The following is a 15,666-nucleotide window of genomic DNA, read 5'->3' on the forward strand; positions in this document are numbered from 1 at the left end:
GAGAAATTATAAAAGACCTAAATAAAGAGTCTTCATGAACAAAGATTCAATATTAAGATGTCACATCTACCTAATTTATAGATCCAACGCAATTTAAATAAAACCCCAAAACTCTTTGTGGTAGAAGTTAACAAGCTGATGGGGCACCTGGGTGGCTCAGCTGGTTGAACATCTGACTCTTGATCTCGGCTCAGGATGTGATCTCATGGTTCTCAGGATCAAGCCCTGAGTTAGACTTCCCACTGTTGTCACAGATTGGGATTGGGATTCTCTCCGTCCCTCTCTCCCTGCCTCTCCCCGGCTCGCACATGTGGGCTCTCTTTTTCTCTAAAAATAAATAAACATAACGCATTCTCTCTCAAAATAAATAAACAATAATAAAAAAAGAAATTAATAAGCTGATGCTAAAATTCATATAGAAATGCAAAGGACCTGGAATAGCTAAAACAACTCTAAAAAAGAGAAGAGTGAAGTTGGAGAGTTAACACTTTTATTATAAAGCTGCAGTAATGATGGGAATGCAAGCTGGTGCAGCCACTGTTGAAAACAGTATGGAGATTTCCTCAAAAAACTAAAAATAGAACTACCCTACAACCCAGCAATTGCACTAGTAGGTATTTATCCAAGGGATACAGGTATGCTGTTTCCAAGGGACACATGCACCCCAATGTTTATAGCAGCACTATCAACAAGAGCCAAAGTATGAAAAGAGCCCTAATGTCCATCGATGGATGGATGGATGGATAAAGATGTGGTGTATATATACATATACAATGGAGTATTACTCGACAATCAAAAAGAATGAAGTCTTGCCATTTGCAGCTTCATGGATGAACTGGAGGGTATTATGCTAAGTGAAATTAGTCAGAGAAAGACAAGTATCATATGACTTCACTCATATGAGGACTTTAAGAGACAAAACAGATGAACATAAGGGAAGGGAAACAAAAATAATATAAAAACAGGGAGAGGGACAAAACATAAGAGACTCATAAATATGGAGAACAAACAGGGTTACAGGAGGGGTTGTGGGAAGGGGGATGGGCTAAATGGGTAAGGGGCACTAAGGAATCTATTCCTGAAATCATGGTTGAACTAATTTGGATGTAAATTTTTAAAAAAATAAATAAAATTAAAAATTAAAAAAAAATAGTGATAACTACTTAGCAAGTAATTACCATATGCCAGGCATTTATATTCTCATTCAATCCCTATAGCCATTCTAATAATTAGATATTATTGTGACTGGTTTATGGAGAGGGAAACTGAATGAAACAGTTTGCCCATGGCTGCACACATGCACTGTCCTGGTCTCTGAAGTACACACTACTAAACTGTATTCTTCTTAAGCCTAAGTAAAGATTGAGCATATAGGACTGGAGACAGCCTCTTCCCATTTATTTTCTCGATTGTAAATGTGTTAAGTGCATGGGGTCCTTGGATGGAGGGGGAATTAGAGAAAATAAAAAAATCTCTTCTTCAGATAGCCCAAGATACTAGTTTCCTAGAAAGAAATAAGGAGAAAGCAGATACTAAAGGAAACATAAAATATCTATATAGCTTTTTTTTTCCCCAGGTGAGCAAAGTTTACAGAAGAAATAAACTCTAGTTAAAAACTGAACAGAGAAATGTATAAAATAATCCCACCAGAGAAGATAGCTATTAATAGTTTGTGTATACTTTCCGGGATTTCTCCCACATATAATTCTTTTAAAATAAGATCATTATAGGGGTACCTCGGTGGCTCAGTCGGTTAAGCATCCAACTTCAGCTCAGGCCATGATCTCATAGTTCGTGAGTTTGAGCCCCACATCGGGCTCTGTGCTAACAGCTCAGAGCCTGGAGCCTGCTTCAGATTCTGTGCCTTCCTCTCTCTCTGCCCCTCCCCCGCGCAGACTCACTCTCTCTCTCTCTCTCTCAAAAATAAACATTAAAACAAAATTTTAAATAAGATCATTAGGTACACACACACTTTTCATCTAATAATATGTTACATAAATTTTTTAATGTCTTTATTTTTTCCTGGGAGTTCTTGGTGTTACATTGTCTGAATCTACAATTTATCTAATATTTCTATTGATTTGGACATTTAAATTAGTTTTAAATTTTTCATTATAACAAATATTCTACAATAAACATTTTTATGTAAACATTTTTCAATGTGTATAAAATAAATGTAGAAGTGCAACTGTGCAAGTCAAAGGAAAGGCATATTTAAATTTTTAAGGACTAATGTCAAATACCCTGTGTTTTCTATTTCTGACCCATCACTGTACAAAAGTGTCTATTCCCTTCATATTTTTGCCAATACTGGGTATTATTAATCTTTTTAACATTTGCCAGTGTGATGAGTGAATTGTATCTTATTATTTTTTATTTAACTGTTAAGTTACTAAGCATCTTTTCATTTATTTATTTGGCCACTTATATTTTTTCTGTGAATTCCCAATTCTATCTTCTTTTTCTAATGGTAATTTAGTAATTTTCTTATTAATTTTGATGAAGTTCACAGATATTAGGGATATTTTAGCATTTGTCTACTATATATATATTACAAATTTGGTTTCCTAATTTGTCTTTTGACAAATTTTTCTTCTCCTCCTCCTCCTGCTCTTTCTTCCTCCATTTCTTTCTCCTCCTTCTCCTCTTATCTCTTTCTGTCACGCTCTCTGCCATATAGATGTTTATAATTCTTTTGCCAAAGGTTTATGACCTTTGGACTTCAGGTATTTATTAGAAAGCCATTTGATAGTCCCAAGAGTATACAAATATCAATTCATGTTTTCTTCTAGTACTTTAATTTTTTTTCATAATCAAATATTTGATCTAAGTTGATTTCATTCAAATTTAGTTAGGAATCTAGGTTTTCATGTAAAATCATCTGCTTTAAAATGTCTGTTTTAAAAATATATGTGTTAACATATGAGTCAAATAAAACAACCTTGGTGACCAGATTTGGCCATAGAATGACAAAAAAATAAATAAATAAAGCGACAGTAATGAAAAATAGTGTGGTATTGGCATAAAAATAAATCAGTGGAACAGAACAGAGTCTAAAAATAAACCAATGTATATATGGACAACTAGTTTTTTAAAAAGATACAAGGACAGGGGCGCCTGGGTGGCGCAGTCGGTTAAGCGTCCGACTTCAGCCGGGTCACGATCTCGCGGTCCGTGAGTTCGAGCCCCGCGTCAGGCTCTGGGCTGATGGCTCGGAGCCTGGAGCCTGTTTCCGATTCTGTGTCTCCCTCTCTCTCTGCCCCTCCCCCGTTCATGCTCTGTCTCTCTCTGTCCCAAAAATAAATAAAAAATGTTAAAAAAATAAAAAAAAAATTAAAAAAAAAAAAATTAAAAAAAAAAAAAAAGATACAAGGACAATTCAGTGCAGAAAGGCTGGTCTTCAACAAATGGTGCTAGAAAAAACAGCCATAAACAAATAACAAAAGCAAAAAACTACATTGGATCCACACCTCACATTAAAAAAACACAATAGCGTGCCTGGATGGCTCAGTTGGTTAAGCGTCCAACTCTTGGTTTCCGTTCAGGTGATAATCTCATGGTTCATGAGATCGAGACCCATGTCAGGCTCTGCACTGACAGTGTGGAGCCTACTTGGGATTCCCTCTCTTCCTCTCAGGGAGTCCCTGCCTTTCTCTCAAAATAAATAAATAAACATTAAAAAAAATAATAATAACATAAAATTCAAAGACAACCATAAACCTAAATATAAAACCAAAAACTACAAAACCTCTGCAAGAAAACATTAAGAAAAACTTTTTGCAATGCTGCATTAGGTAAAAATTTCTTAGCTATGACCTCAAAAGACACTTCAATAAAGAAGATAAAGGGATGGCAAGTAGGTTCACGAAAGGATGCTTAACAACATTAGTTATAAGACAAATGCAAACTAAAGCCATAATAAATAATTTTTAAAGCCTGTGGATAGATTTTATTAAATTTCATTTATTATTTCATCACCTGGTGCTCTACCTCCTGAAGTAGGGATTCCAACAGCTCTGTTTCTTGTGTTAGAGAGGTCTTCTGACCTATTTAAAAACAGCAAAACACCAACACTGGTTTAAGAATAAAATTAACTTTCACTGAACATAGTCAATAACAAAGAATCAATTTCAATTATGTGAAACTTCAATATAGCTACCCTAAAAAATTTCACCAGAACTTTATTTTATTTATTTATTTATTTATTTATTTTTTAATTTTTTTTTAACATTTATTTATTTTTGAGACAGAGAGAGACAGAGCATGAATGGGCGAGGGGCAGAGAGAGAGGGAGACATAGAATCGGAAGCAGGCTCCAGGCTCTGAGCCATCAGCCCAGAGCCTGACGCGGGGCTCGAACTCACGGACCGCGAGATCGTGACCTGAGCTGAAGTCGGACGCTCAACCGACTGAGCCACCCAGGCGCCCCTCACCAGAACTTTAAAAGGTTCCACTTAGGGGTACCTGGGTGACTCAGTTGGTTGAGCATCTCACTCTTGATTCTGGCTCACGTCATGATCTCACAGTTGTGGGAACAAGTCCTGCATTGGGCTCTGCACTAATAGTGCGGAGCCTGCTTGGGCTTCTCTCTCCCTCTCCCTCTGCCCCTCCCCTGCTCGTGCACATACTCTCTAAAATAAGTAAACACTTAAAAAAAAAAAAAAAAAGAAAAAGGTTCAATCTAATATTGTAGTAGCTTTCACAAGGGGATTTCAGAATCAACCATAACTATAGTTCTAGACAAACTGCAATTAAGGTCAATTAAATTCATAAAAGAATACATAATACTATACTCTGGAAAGACATTAAGGTTATTGTTTCTTCTAAAGGAATATAAAAGATCTAGCAAAGTAAATTTTTTACTCAATCAACTCTTCTGAAGTAATTCCCCCCTGCAAAATTTAACTGTGGCTTAAAAAGAAGAATATAGTTAAGTTGGCCAGATGTTACATTACATGTCAGCAAAAGATATGTTCTTTAAACATAAAAACCTGTGAAAACAAAAAACAATGCCCAGACAGGAACAGTCTTAAGAAGCTGGAAACACACAAGAATAAATGAATTATCATTATAGAATTACTATTAAAAAAGTACGAAAAAAAAAAGAAAAAACTTTAAAAAAAGGTAGAAATAAAAAAGAAAAAGAAGAAACCACTTTACATGTTGGGGGGAAAAAAAAGATGATGAAAGGCAGGCATGCTTGCCAAATCAGGCCATTTCTAGAAACATACATACCCAAGAGGTTAGCAGGAGTTATATTAATTAGGTATAATATTATTTGATAAAGGGACATTTAATAAGTAGAACTTTTATTTTTGAAACCAATCTTTTCCTCCCTAGCCTATTTGATTCTTTCTAGATTGGTTCAAAGCATCAAATATCCCAACAGCATAGAAAACCACTCACCCATTAGTGTTATAAGCTTATTCTTCAGCTGTGTGTCTAATCGTGCAATCATCATCTCCACTGCATTCCTAATTTCCCGAACACGCTCATCTTTTGCATTTCGTACAGCTTCTACATTTCTTTCCTAGAAGGTGAACAAGTAAAAAAAATTTGAAGAATTTTTAAAATAGAAGCAAACATACATTAATGCAATCACTGCAATTATTCTTAAAGTCAGTTGATTTCCTCTTTTATGTAAGCCAATAATATTTTTTTAAAAATGTTCATTTAATTTTGACAAAATACAACATACTTTCCTGATAAAAATCCTCAAGAAAGTAGAGACAGAATGAACATACCTCGAGATCATAAAGGCCATATATGAAAAACCCACAATTAATACCATCCTTGAGAAAAACAGACCTTTCCCCCAAAGTTCAGGAACACGACAGGGATATCCACTCTCACCAGTGTTATTCAACATAGTGTTAGACAGCCTCAGCAATCAAACAACAAAAAGAAATAAAAGGCATCCAAATCTGCAAGGAGGAAGTCAAACTCTCACACTTCACAGACAACATGACTGGAACACCCAACAGACTCTACCAAAAAACTGCTAAAACTGACCCATGAATTCAGCAAAGTTGCAGGATATAAAATCAATGTACACAAATCGGCTGCATTTCTATACACCAATAATGAAGCAGCAGAAAGAGAAATCAAGGAATCAATCCCATTTACAATTGCACCAAAAACCATAAAATACATAGGAATAAACCTAACCAAAGTGAAAGATCTATGCACTAAAAAGTACAGAGAGTTTATGAAAGAAATTGAAGACACAAAGAAATGGAAAAACATTCCATGCTCATGGATTGGAAGAACAAATATTGTTAAAATGTCGACACTACCCAAAGCAATCTACATATTCAATGCAATCCCTATCAAATTAATACCAGCATTATTCACAGAGCTAGAACAAATAATTCTAAAATTTGTATGGAACCAGAAAAGACCCTGAATAGCCAAAGTAATGTAGAAAAAGAAATCCAGGGGCGCCTGAGTGACTCAGGTGGTTAAGCATCTGGCCCCTGATTTCAGCTTAGGACATATCTCACGATTTGTGGGTTCAAGCCCCACATCCACATCGGGCATGGATGGCATGTATCCTGCTTGGGATTCTCTCTCTGCCCCTCCCCTGCTCATGCTCTCTCTCAAAATAAATAAACTTAAAAAGAAAAAATTAAAACAAAAAAAATTAAAAAGAAAAAAAAGAAAAGAGAACCAAAGCTGGAGGCATCCCAATTCCAGACCTCAAGCTACATTACAAAGCTGTAATCATCAAGACAGTACGGTACTGGCACAAAAACAGACACACAGATCAGTGAACAGAATAGAGAACCCAGAAATGGACCCATAAACATATGGCCAACTAATCTTTGACAAAGTAGTAAAGAATATCCAATGGAAAGAAGTCTCTTCAGCAAAGGTATTGGGAAAACTGGATAGCAACATGCAGAAGAATAAACCTGGACCAATTTCCTACACCATACACAAAAATAAACTAAAAATGGATTAAAGACCTAAACGTAAGACAAGAAGCCATTAAAATCCTAGAGAAGGCAGGCAGCAACCTCTTTGACCTTGGCCATAGCAACTTCTTACTAGTCACATCTTTAGAATCAAGGGAAACAAAAGCAAAAGTGAACTATTGGGACTTCATCAAGATAAAAAGCTTCTGCACGGTGAAGGAAACAACCAAAAAAACTAAAAGGCAGCCTACAAAATGGGAGAAGATATTTGCAAATGACACATCTGATAAAGAGTATCCAAAACCCATGAAGAACTCAATACCCAAAAAACAAATAATCTACTGAAGAAATGGGCAAAAGACATGAATAGACACTTTTCCAAATAAGTGGCTAACATCCAGATGGCTAACAGACACATGAAAAGATGTTCAACATCACATACCATCAGGGAAATACAAATCATAACCACAATGAGATACCACCTCACACTGGTCAGAGTGGCTAAAGTGAACAATTCAGGCAACAAAGATGTTGGTGAGGATGTGGAGAAAGGGGAACCCTTTTGCACTGTTGGGAATGCAAACTGGTGCAGCCACTCTGGAAAACAGTATGGACGTTCCTCAAAAAATTAAAAATAGAACTACCCTACAACCCAGGAGTTGCACTACTAGGTATTTATCCAGAGGATAAAAAATGCTGATTTGAAGGGACACATGCACCCCAATGTTTATAGCAGCGCTATCAACAACAGCCAAAGTATGGGAAGAGCCTAAATGTCCACAGACTGATGGATGGATAAAGAAGATGTGGTGGGGGCGCCTGGGTGGCGCAGTCGGTTAAGCGTCCGACTTCAGCCAGGTCACGATCTCGCGGTCCGTGAGTTCGAGCCCCGCGTCAGGCTCTGGGCTGATGGCTCGGAGCCTGGAGCCTGTTTCCAATTCTGTGTTTCCCTCTCTCTCTGCCCCTCCCCCGTTCATGCTCTGTCTCTCTCTGTCCCAAAAAAAATAAATAAAAAACGTTGAAAAAAAAAAAAAAAAATTTTAAAAAAAAAAAAAAAAAAAGAAGATGTGGTGTATGTGTGTACATACACACATATATATAACAATGGAATATTGCTCAATGATGAAAAAGAATGAAATCTTGCCATTTGCAACAACATGGGTGGAAATGGAGGGTATTATGCTAAGCAAAATAAGTCAGTCAGAGAAAGACAAATACCATATGATTTCACTCAATGTGCAATTTAAGAAACAAAAAAGGGAAAGTGAAGAAAAATAAGATAAAAACAAAGAGGGAGACAAACAATAAGAGACTCTTAAATCCAGAGAACAGAGGGTGGCTGGCAAGGAGTTGGGTGGGGGGAAGGGCTACATGGGCGATGGGCATTGAGAGCACTTGTTGGGATGAGCACTGGATATTATATGTACATTTAGTGATGAATCACTAAATTCTATTCCTAAAATCATTATTACACTGTATGTTAACTACCTTGGATTTAAATTAAAAAATAAAATTAAATAAATACATAAAAATAAAAAAATAAAGGAGTGTATTAAATAGGGATAAAAATATCAGCATTACCTAATAAAGTATCAAAATATCAGCATTACCTAATAATGGTCATACTGGAAGAAAAAAATGTTTACTTATTTGGGGGGCGGTGGGGAGATAACGTGAGCGGAAGAGGGAGAGAGAATCCAAAGCAGGCCCCTTGCTGTCAGTGCAGAGACTGACACAAGGCTCGATCACATGAACTGTGAGATCATGATCTGAGCTAAAATCAAGAATCAGAGGCTCAACCAACTGAGCCACCCAGGTGCCCCAAGCCAATAATACTTTTTAATTGTTTACATATCAGGAAACTCACTGTTTTAAAAAACTGTGCACTGAACCAAATCAGGAATGATATTCTTAAAAATAAACAAAACATAATAAAGTACATGCTATTTTAACAGCGTAAGACAATTACAAAAAAATTGTTTGGGGAGTCTGGCTGGCTCAGTCAGTGGAGTGTGAAACTCTTGATCTCTGGGTGGTGAGTTTGAGCCCCAGCTGGGTATAGAGATTACTTAAAAGTAAAATAAAATCTTAAAAAATAAATGGTTCAGGTACCATATACAAAATACATACATACTCAAAGCCCCAATCATATCTCTGATAGAAAACCACTATACAAAAATAAAAATATATACTAATACCAGGTTCACATCATGCAAAACCCTAGAACAAATAAAAACTCAAAAACCATTATCTATTCTTCCGGCGCCTGGGTGGCTCCATTGGTTAAGTGTCCAACTTCGGCTCAGGTCATGATCTCGCAGTTCATGAGTTTGAGCCCTGCATCGAGCTCTCTGCTGTCAGCACAGAGCCTGCTTTTCATCCTCTCTCCCTCTCTCTGCCCCTCCCCAACTTGCGTGCACGTGAGCGCGTGCTCTCTCACTCTGTCTCTAAAAAATACACATAAAAAGAAAACATATCTATTCCAGTTTACATAGTTTTTAATTTTTTTCAGAACAGAGGAAAAAAAATAGAATTTTCAAAGACTCCAGAGTACATTGTAGATTTCACAACAGGATGCTACCAAAATTAAAAAAGCAATCTTTCCTATACTTACTGTTATTATAAATACAAACAATAAGAAAATCAACCTAGAACACCCTCCCTAACAACCAAATAATGTTGCCAAGAGAAAAGAAAAGAAAGGTAGTTAGATGAAGTCCAAAGAGAAGTCTTTCAACTTGTTTATATTCCAAAACTACTTTGTAGGTAGCATACACACAACTCAGAAACACTACTATAAACAATGGTTTGAATCTTCATTCCTGAAAGGGTAAAACAAAGATATCTTAAGTTAGGAATGGTCTGTAAAACTCACTAGTTACAACTGGCCTTCTAGCAACATTAAACAAAATATATTTCAAAAGTACATTCAGTACTTAAATGTTTGAAACTTAACACATTTCCCCAAATAATATTTCAAATGGTAAATAGCTTACCAAAGCTGTTTGACCCATAAGGTATCTAAAGAGTAGTGTTAAATATTACTCTTTCAATTCTGCAGAGTTCTAATTCAAGACATCAGAAACAGTTCATTTATTGGTAGCAGAAACTCTCCCGAAACCTGGGAGTCCAAAGAATGAATGACTTAATGACTTTTTAAAAGTCAGTATTGATTGTTTAGGAGTCAATTATTGACTCTGTATCAAACAGGCTTATTTAACTCATTCATTGATTCTTTATTTCTGCATAAGGCAATTCTCTGGCTCCGACTGTGGAACAGGCCAGGGGTTTAGATGCAAATTCCTTAGCTGTTTGAAGTTGGTAAAACTGACTATAAATATACTTTATCAAATTTTCAAGTATCAATTTCAATATAATTGATTTGTACTGCAAAAACATATATATTATATATGATAAACTATAAAACGGATAATATCTTTCAGTAGTAGTCTTACCACTTCTTGAACTAAGCTGATCAGTTCCATGAGACGCCGACGAAGTTTGGCTACTTCTTCATTCACTTTAGTAACATGCTGCTCATAAATTTCTGCCAAAGGTTTAAAGGTATGTCCACCATGCTATTTGAAGTAATAAGAATAATTTTAGAACATTTTCTTTTACCTTATTCATTTACATTTCTTTATTAACACTCTATGGATGCTAATAAACTGGTTAGTAGTTTACTTTTTTGGCTGTCTTTACTTTGTTAAAATCAACCAGAGCTTCCTTAAAATCACTTGGCCCATATAGGAAATCCTTAAAGATTGTAGCATAGGGGTGGCTTGGGTGGCTCAGTCAAGCATCCAACTTTGGCGCAGGTCATGATCTCACTGTCCATGAGTTCAAGCCCTACGTAGGGCTCTGTGCTGACAGTCAAAGCCTAGAGCGAGCTTCAGATTCTGTGTCTCCATCTCTCTCTGCCCCTCCTCTGCTTGCGCACTCTCTCTCTCAAAAATAAACATTAAAAAAAATTTTTTTTAAAGAACTGTAGCAAGATTTTTACATTTATCTAGAAATCTTTACTCATTAAAAAGAACCAAAATCTTTAACCATGGTTCCAACCACCTGACACAACTTTATTTGCCACTTTCTTCTTCATCAGCACTAGCCTTTTCAAGTTCTCAAACTTCTTTCCAGTAGGCCTTTGGAAAAGTAACTCCTTCTTACTCAAAAACAATTTTCCTTCATCTTCCCTCCCCAAACTCTTCACCTTTTAATTACTACTCATCCTTGGGAGCTTAGCTCAGTCTTACAGGGTCAGGTCCCAAAGTTATTCACAGTTATCAGCACTGCATAAATATCCCTAATACCTATTACGACGATTAAATATACAGAACTGTTTGATATCTATATTGTTTATCACTAAACCGCCAGTCTCTAGCACAACTGAATTAGTAAGACACTGAAAGGACACTGTTAGCAAAGCAATACACTCATTCCTTACGCCACAAAGAATTACTGTAGAGACAGAAGACTCATTAATCCATTTGTATTCAAATAATTTTTGAGGGCTAACAACCAAGTTTCTTTTTTTTTAATGTTTATTTTTTAGAGAGAGGGACAGAGTGCGAGCAGGAGAGGGGCAGATAGAGAGGGGGAGACACAGAATTCAAAGCAGGTCAGCTCTGTGCTGACAGCTCAGATACAGATCTCAAACTCATGAACGGCAAGATCACAACTTGAGCCGAAGTCGGACACTTAACCAACTGAGCCACCCAGGTGCCCCCTAAAACCAATTTTCTGTCCAATTTTAGTACCATAACTTATAACTCTCTTAATATATAGAACTTGAATTTATATTGTAAGAAACTACCTATTAATGGAAAAGTCCTCACTAGCATTGTCTTATCCAACCAAAGCACCTAAACATAGTCTCTAAGAAAAAAAGATGTAGATTTTTGCATGTCCACTTAAAGTATAGAAAAGAATGTTTCCATTGCTTCTTACCAAACCCATGCATTTAAGAACTAAATTGTAAGAATTCAATTTTTCTATTCCTCAAATTAGAAACACATTATTCAAATCCTAACAGAAAATTCTATATTGAGCTCTACTCAACCAAGTTGCCTGTCATTCTCTCCCTAAAATATGCTAATGCCCAAAGAGTGATCAATTCTCATTGCTGACAGATATGTCTAGTTATCTAACAACTTTCTACTCCTACTGTAACTAACTCTCCCCACCAAGAATCTATCGTTTTCTTTTTTTTAACATTTTTGAGAGACAGAGACCGAGCACGAGGAAGAGTGGGAGACACAGAATCCAAAGCAGGCTCCAGGCTCCGAGCTATCAGCACAGAGCCTGACATAGGGCTTGAACTCACAAATTGCAAGATCATGACCTGAGTCGAAGTCGGTCGCCAAACTGACTGAGCCGCCCCAGAGCCCCAATAACCTACTGTTTTAATTTTCAAGCCTATTTACATTAATTGTACCTATAAGTACACTTTTAATTAAATATTAATCAGACAATAAGACAACTATGAAATAAAAGCTATTTCCAGGAAAACTAACTTGAATGTTTTAGACTTGATAAAAGGTACAATACCTTAAAAAACTACTTTTGAATTAGATTGGAAAAGAAAAAAAATTATAAGATCCAGATGTTTGCATTCGTATTGTTTCACAAATACCCAAAGTTATTGTTCCATTTTTTTTTTTAATTTTCTTTAATATTTATTCATTTTTGAAAGACAGGGACAGAGCACAAGCAGGAGTGGGGCAGAGAGAAAGGGGAACACAGAATCAGAAGCAGGCTCCAGGCTCTGAGCTGTCAGCACAGAGCCCGACGCGGGGCACAAACTCACAAACCGCAAGATCATGACCGGAGCCGAAGTCGGACGCTCAACCGACTGATCCACCCAGGCGCCCCAAGTTATTGTTCCATTTTAAAGAAACCAAAATTGGAAATTGTGGCCAGGACATCAGATCAACTGACCTTTAATCAAAGATAAGACCTTGATCCTACAATAAAAGATTTGCTAATGAATATAAATTTTATACATTTTTTTAAATGTTTCTTTGTATTTGAGAGAGAAAGAGAGAGACAGACAGTCACAGACATGGGGCAAGTGGGGGAGGGGCAGAGAGAGGAGGAGACAGAATCTGAACTAGGCTCCAGGCTCTGAGCTGTCAGCATGGAACCCAACGCAGGGGCTCGAACTCACAAGCCATGAGATCATGACCTGTGCCGAAGTTGGACACTCAACTGACTGGGTCACCCAGGTGCCCCAAATTTTATAGGTTTTCCATTAAAATATATATTTATGTAAGAGGTAAACATCCCACATCAACATCTCCCACAAAAGAAGTCTGTGGTATGATACCTTCTGCTAAAATCAGACATATTTAATTTTCAACTTTATAAACAAGAGTAAAATATTATTTTCTATCTAAATCAAACAAGTATTTCAGTGCTTTCTAGTCTCTAACTAAAAGTAATGTGCTAAATTTGTTCTACTCACCATTCCTCCCCAAAGTGCACACTGATGGCAGATACACTTCTTACAAGTCCAGCAAAATACACTAAGTTTTTCATGGTGATTTTCACACCTATATGTTATGAAAAGAAAATACCATTTAAATTAAATAAATTAAAACTAAAACATAATTACCTCAACAAATTCCTACATTTGGGAAACAGGTCAATCAATTTTAAACAATATCTCAGCAAACAATATAAAATACATTCCATAGCTTTCATAAATTAAGCTAAAGAATCACATGTGAACGCAAATTTTAAGTACTGTTTTCATTAATTGATAAAGACTTTAAAATCATATGAAAAATGCAGACTAATTTCTAAATAAAGTATAAATACAACATCATTTCCTAGCATCACTGTAGAAGATAAGTTCACATTTTGGGCAAATCACATTATGAGTCTATACCTACCCAAACATGTATGCATGTCCCACATGTGGCCAATGCTAAAAATAATCAAGACACACGCAATTGTATAACGTAATGCCATATTCTCATGAGAAATGAACAGCTCAATTTTAAAAAATGAGTTTCCCCTTAAGTTGTATATCCACATGCAAAACATGAATTTGGACCTGGTTGCGAACTGAACTTCATCCTCACCAAATTCCTTTTGGAGGCCTAATGTAAATGTATTTGGAGATACGGCCTTTAAAGAGGTGATGAAGGTCAAATGAGGTCGTAAGGGGAGAACCCTCACCCCACAAAACTGCTGTCTATACAAGAAGAGAAAGACACCAGGAGTATGTGAGGAGGAGCCTTATCCAAGTCAAAGAGAAAGGCTTCACCAGAAACAACCTTGATAATACATTGACCTTAAACTTTCAGCCTCCAAAACCATTAGAAAATAAATTTCTGTTATGTAAGCAGATAATACATTGACCTTAAACTTTCAGCCTCCAAAACCATTAGAAAATAAATTTCTGTTATGTAAGCCAACCTGTGGTATTCTGTTATGGCAACCCTAGCAGACAAACACCTTTAGCTTATATCATATGCAAAATTTAAATCAAAGTAGATCAAAGACCTAAACATAAGACCTAAAACTATGTAACTCTTATAAGAAAACATTAAGGAAAAGCTTCATAAAGGAAAACATAAAGGAGAATCCACAATATTGGATTTGGAAATTATTTCTTAAATATGACACCAAAAGCACATGCAACAGAGGTAAAAAATAAATAAATTAGACTACATCAAAATTTAAAACTTCTGTACATCAAAGGATACAAGAAACAGAGTGAAAGGCCAATCTATGGAATAGGAGACTATATTTGGAAATCCTGTACCTAATAAAGGAGTTAATACCCAAAATACATAAAGAACTACTACAACTCAACAGTAAAAAACAAAAGCAAAAAAACAAAAAAACCTGATTAAAATATGGGCAAAGGACTTCAACAGACACTTTTCTCCACAGATATACAAGTAACCAACAAGCATATAAAAAGATGTTCAATATCCTAATCATCAGATAAATGCAAATCAAAACAACAAGATATTTCTTCATACTCATTAAGATGGCTATTATTAAAAAACAAAACAAGTTTTGGGAAGGATGTGGAGAAACTGGAATCCTGTATATTGTTGGTAGGAATATAAGATGGTACAGCTGCCATGGAAAACACTATGGAGGTTCCTCAATGTATTAAAAACAAAATTCCATATAATCTAACAATACCACTGCCAAGTATATATGCAAAAAAGGGGTGCCTGGCTGGCTAAGTCAATACAGCATGCAACTCTTAGGTTTATTTATTTTTTAGAGAGAGAAACAGAGAGACAGAGCACTAGCAGGGGAGGGGCAGAGAGAGAGGGGGAGACACAGAATCTGAAGCAGGCTCCGAACTGTCAGCACAGAGCCTGATGCAGGGCTAGAACTTACAAACTGTGAGATCATGACCTGAGCCGAGATGGATGCTTAACCTACTGAGTCACCCAGGCACACCCAGCATGCAACTCTTGATCTCAGAGTTGTGAGTACAAGCCTCACATTGGGTGTAGAGATTACTTAAAAATCCTTAAAACAAACAAACAAACAAACAAACAAAACTTGAAGGCAAGGTTTAGAAAAGATGAACACATTATGAGCATTGTTCACAACAGCCCAAAAGTGAAAGCAACCCAAATATCCAACACATGAACAGATATACAAAATGTGATACAAATACATGGTGGAAAATTAATCAGACTTAAAAAGGAATGAAATTCTGACATATGCTACATTATGCAAAGTCAAGGATGGTAGTAGCAAAAAGACAAATACT

At 36.2% G+C, this 15,666-nt stretch overlaps 1 protein-coding gene across 12 annotated transcripts in view; it reads right to left on the bottom strand.

Annotated features, from left to right (window-relative positions):
* Positions 1-15,666, bottom strand: part of TRIM37 (tripartite motif containing 37) — a 145,842-nt gene that overhangs the window by 113,025 nt on the left and 17,151 nt on the right. For all 12 annotated transcript variants that reach the window (XM_049637772.1, XM_049637778.1, XM_049637779.1 and 9 more), the window contains 4 exons: positions 13,381-13,468; positions 10,373-10,495; positions 5,407-5,530; positions 3,979-4,046 (listed from right to left, as the gene is read on the bottom strand). In XM_049637772.1, coding sequence (XP_049493729.1) covers positions 3,979-4,046; positions 5,407-5,530; positions 10,373-10,495; positions 13,381-13,468 — 403 coding nt within the window. The remainder of the gene's footprint in view (positions 1-3,978; positions 4,047-5,406; positions 5,531-10,372; positions 10,496-13,380; positions 13,469-15,666) is intronic.

This window comes from Panthera uncia, chromosome E1 (assembly GCF_023721935.1).
Source record: "Panthera uncia isolate 11264 chromosome E1, Puncia_PCG_1.0, whole genome shotgun sequence".
NCBI classification, from domain to species: Eukaryota; Metazoa; Chordata; class Mammalia; order Carnivora; family Felidae; genus Panthera; species Panthera uncia.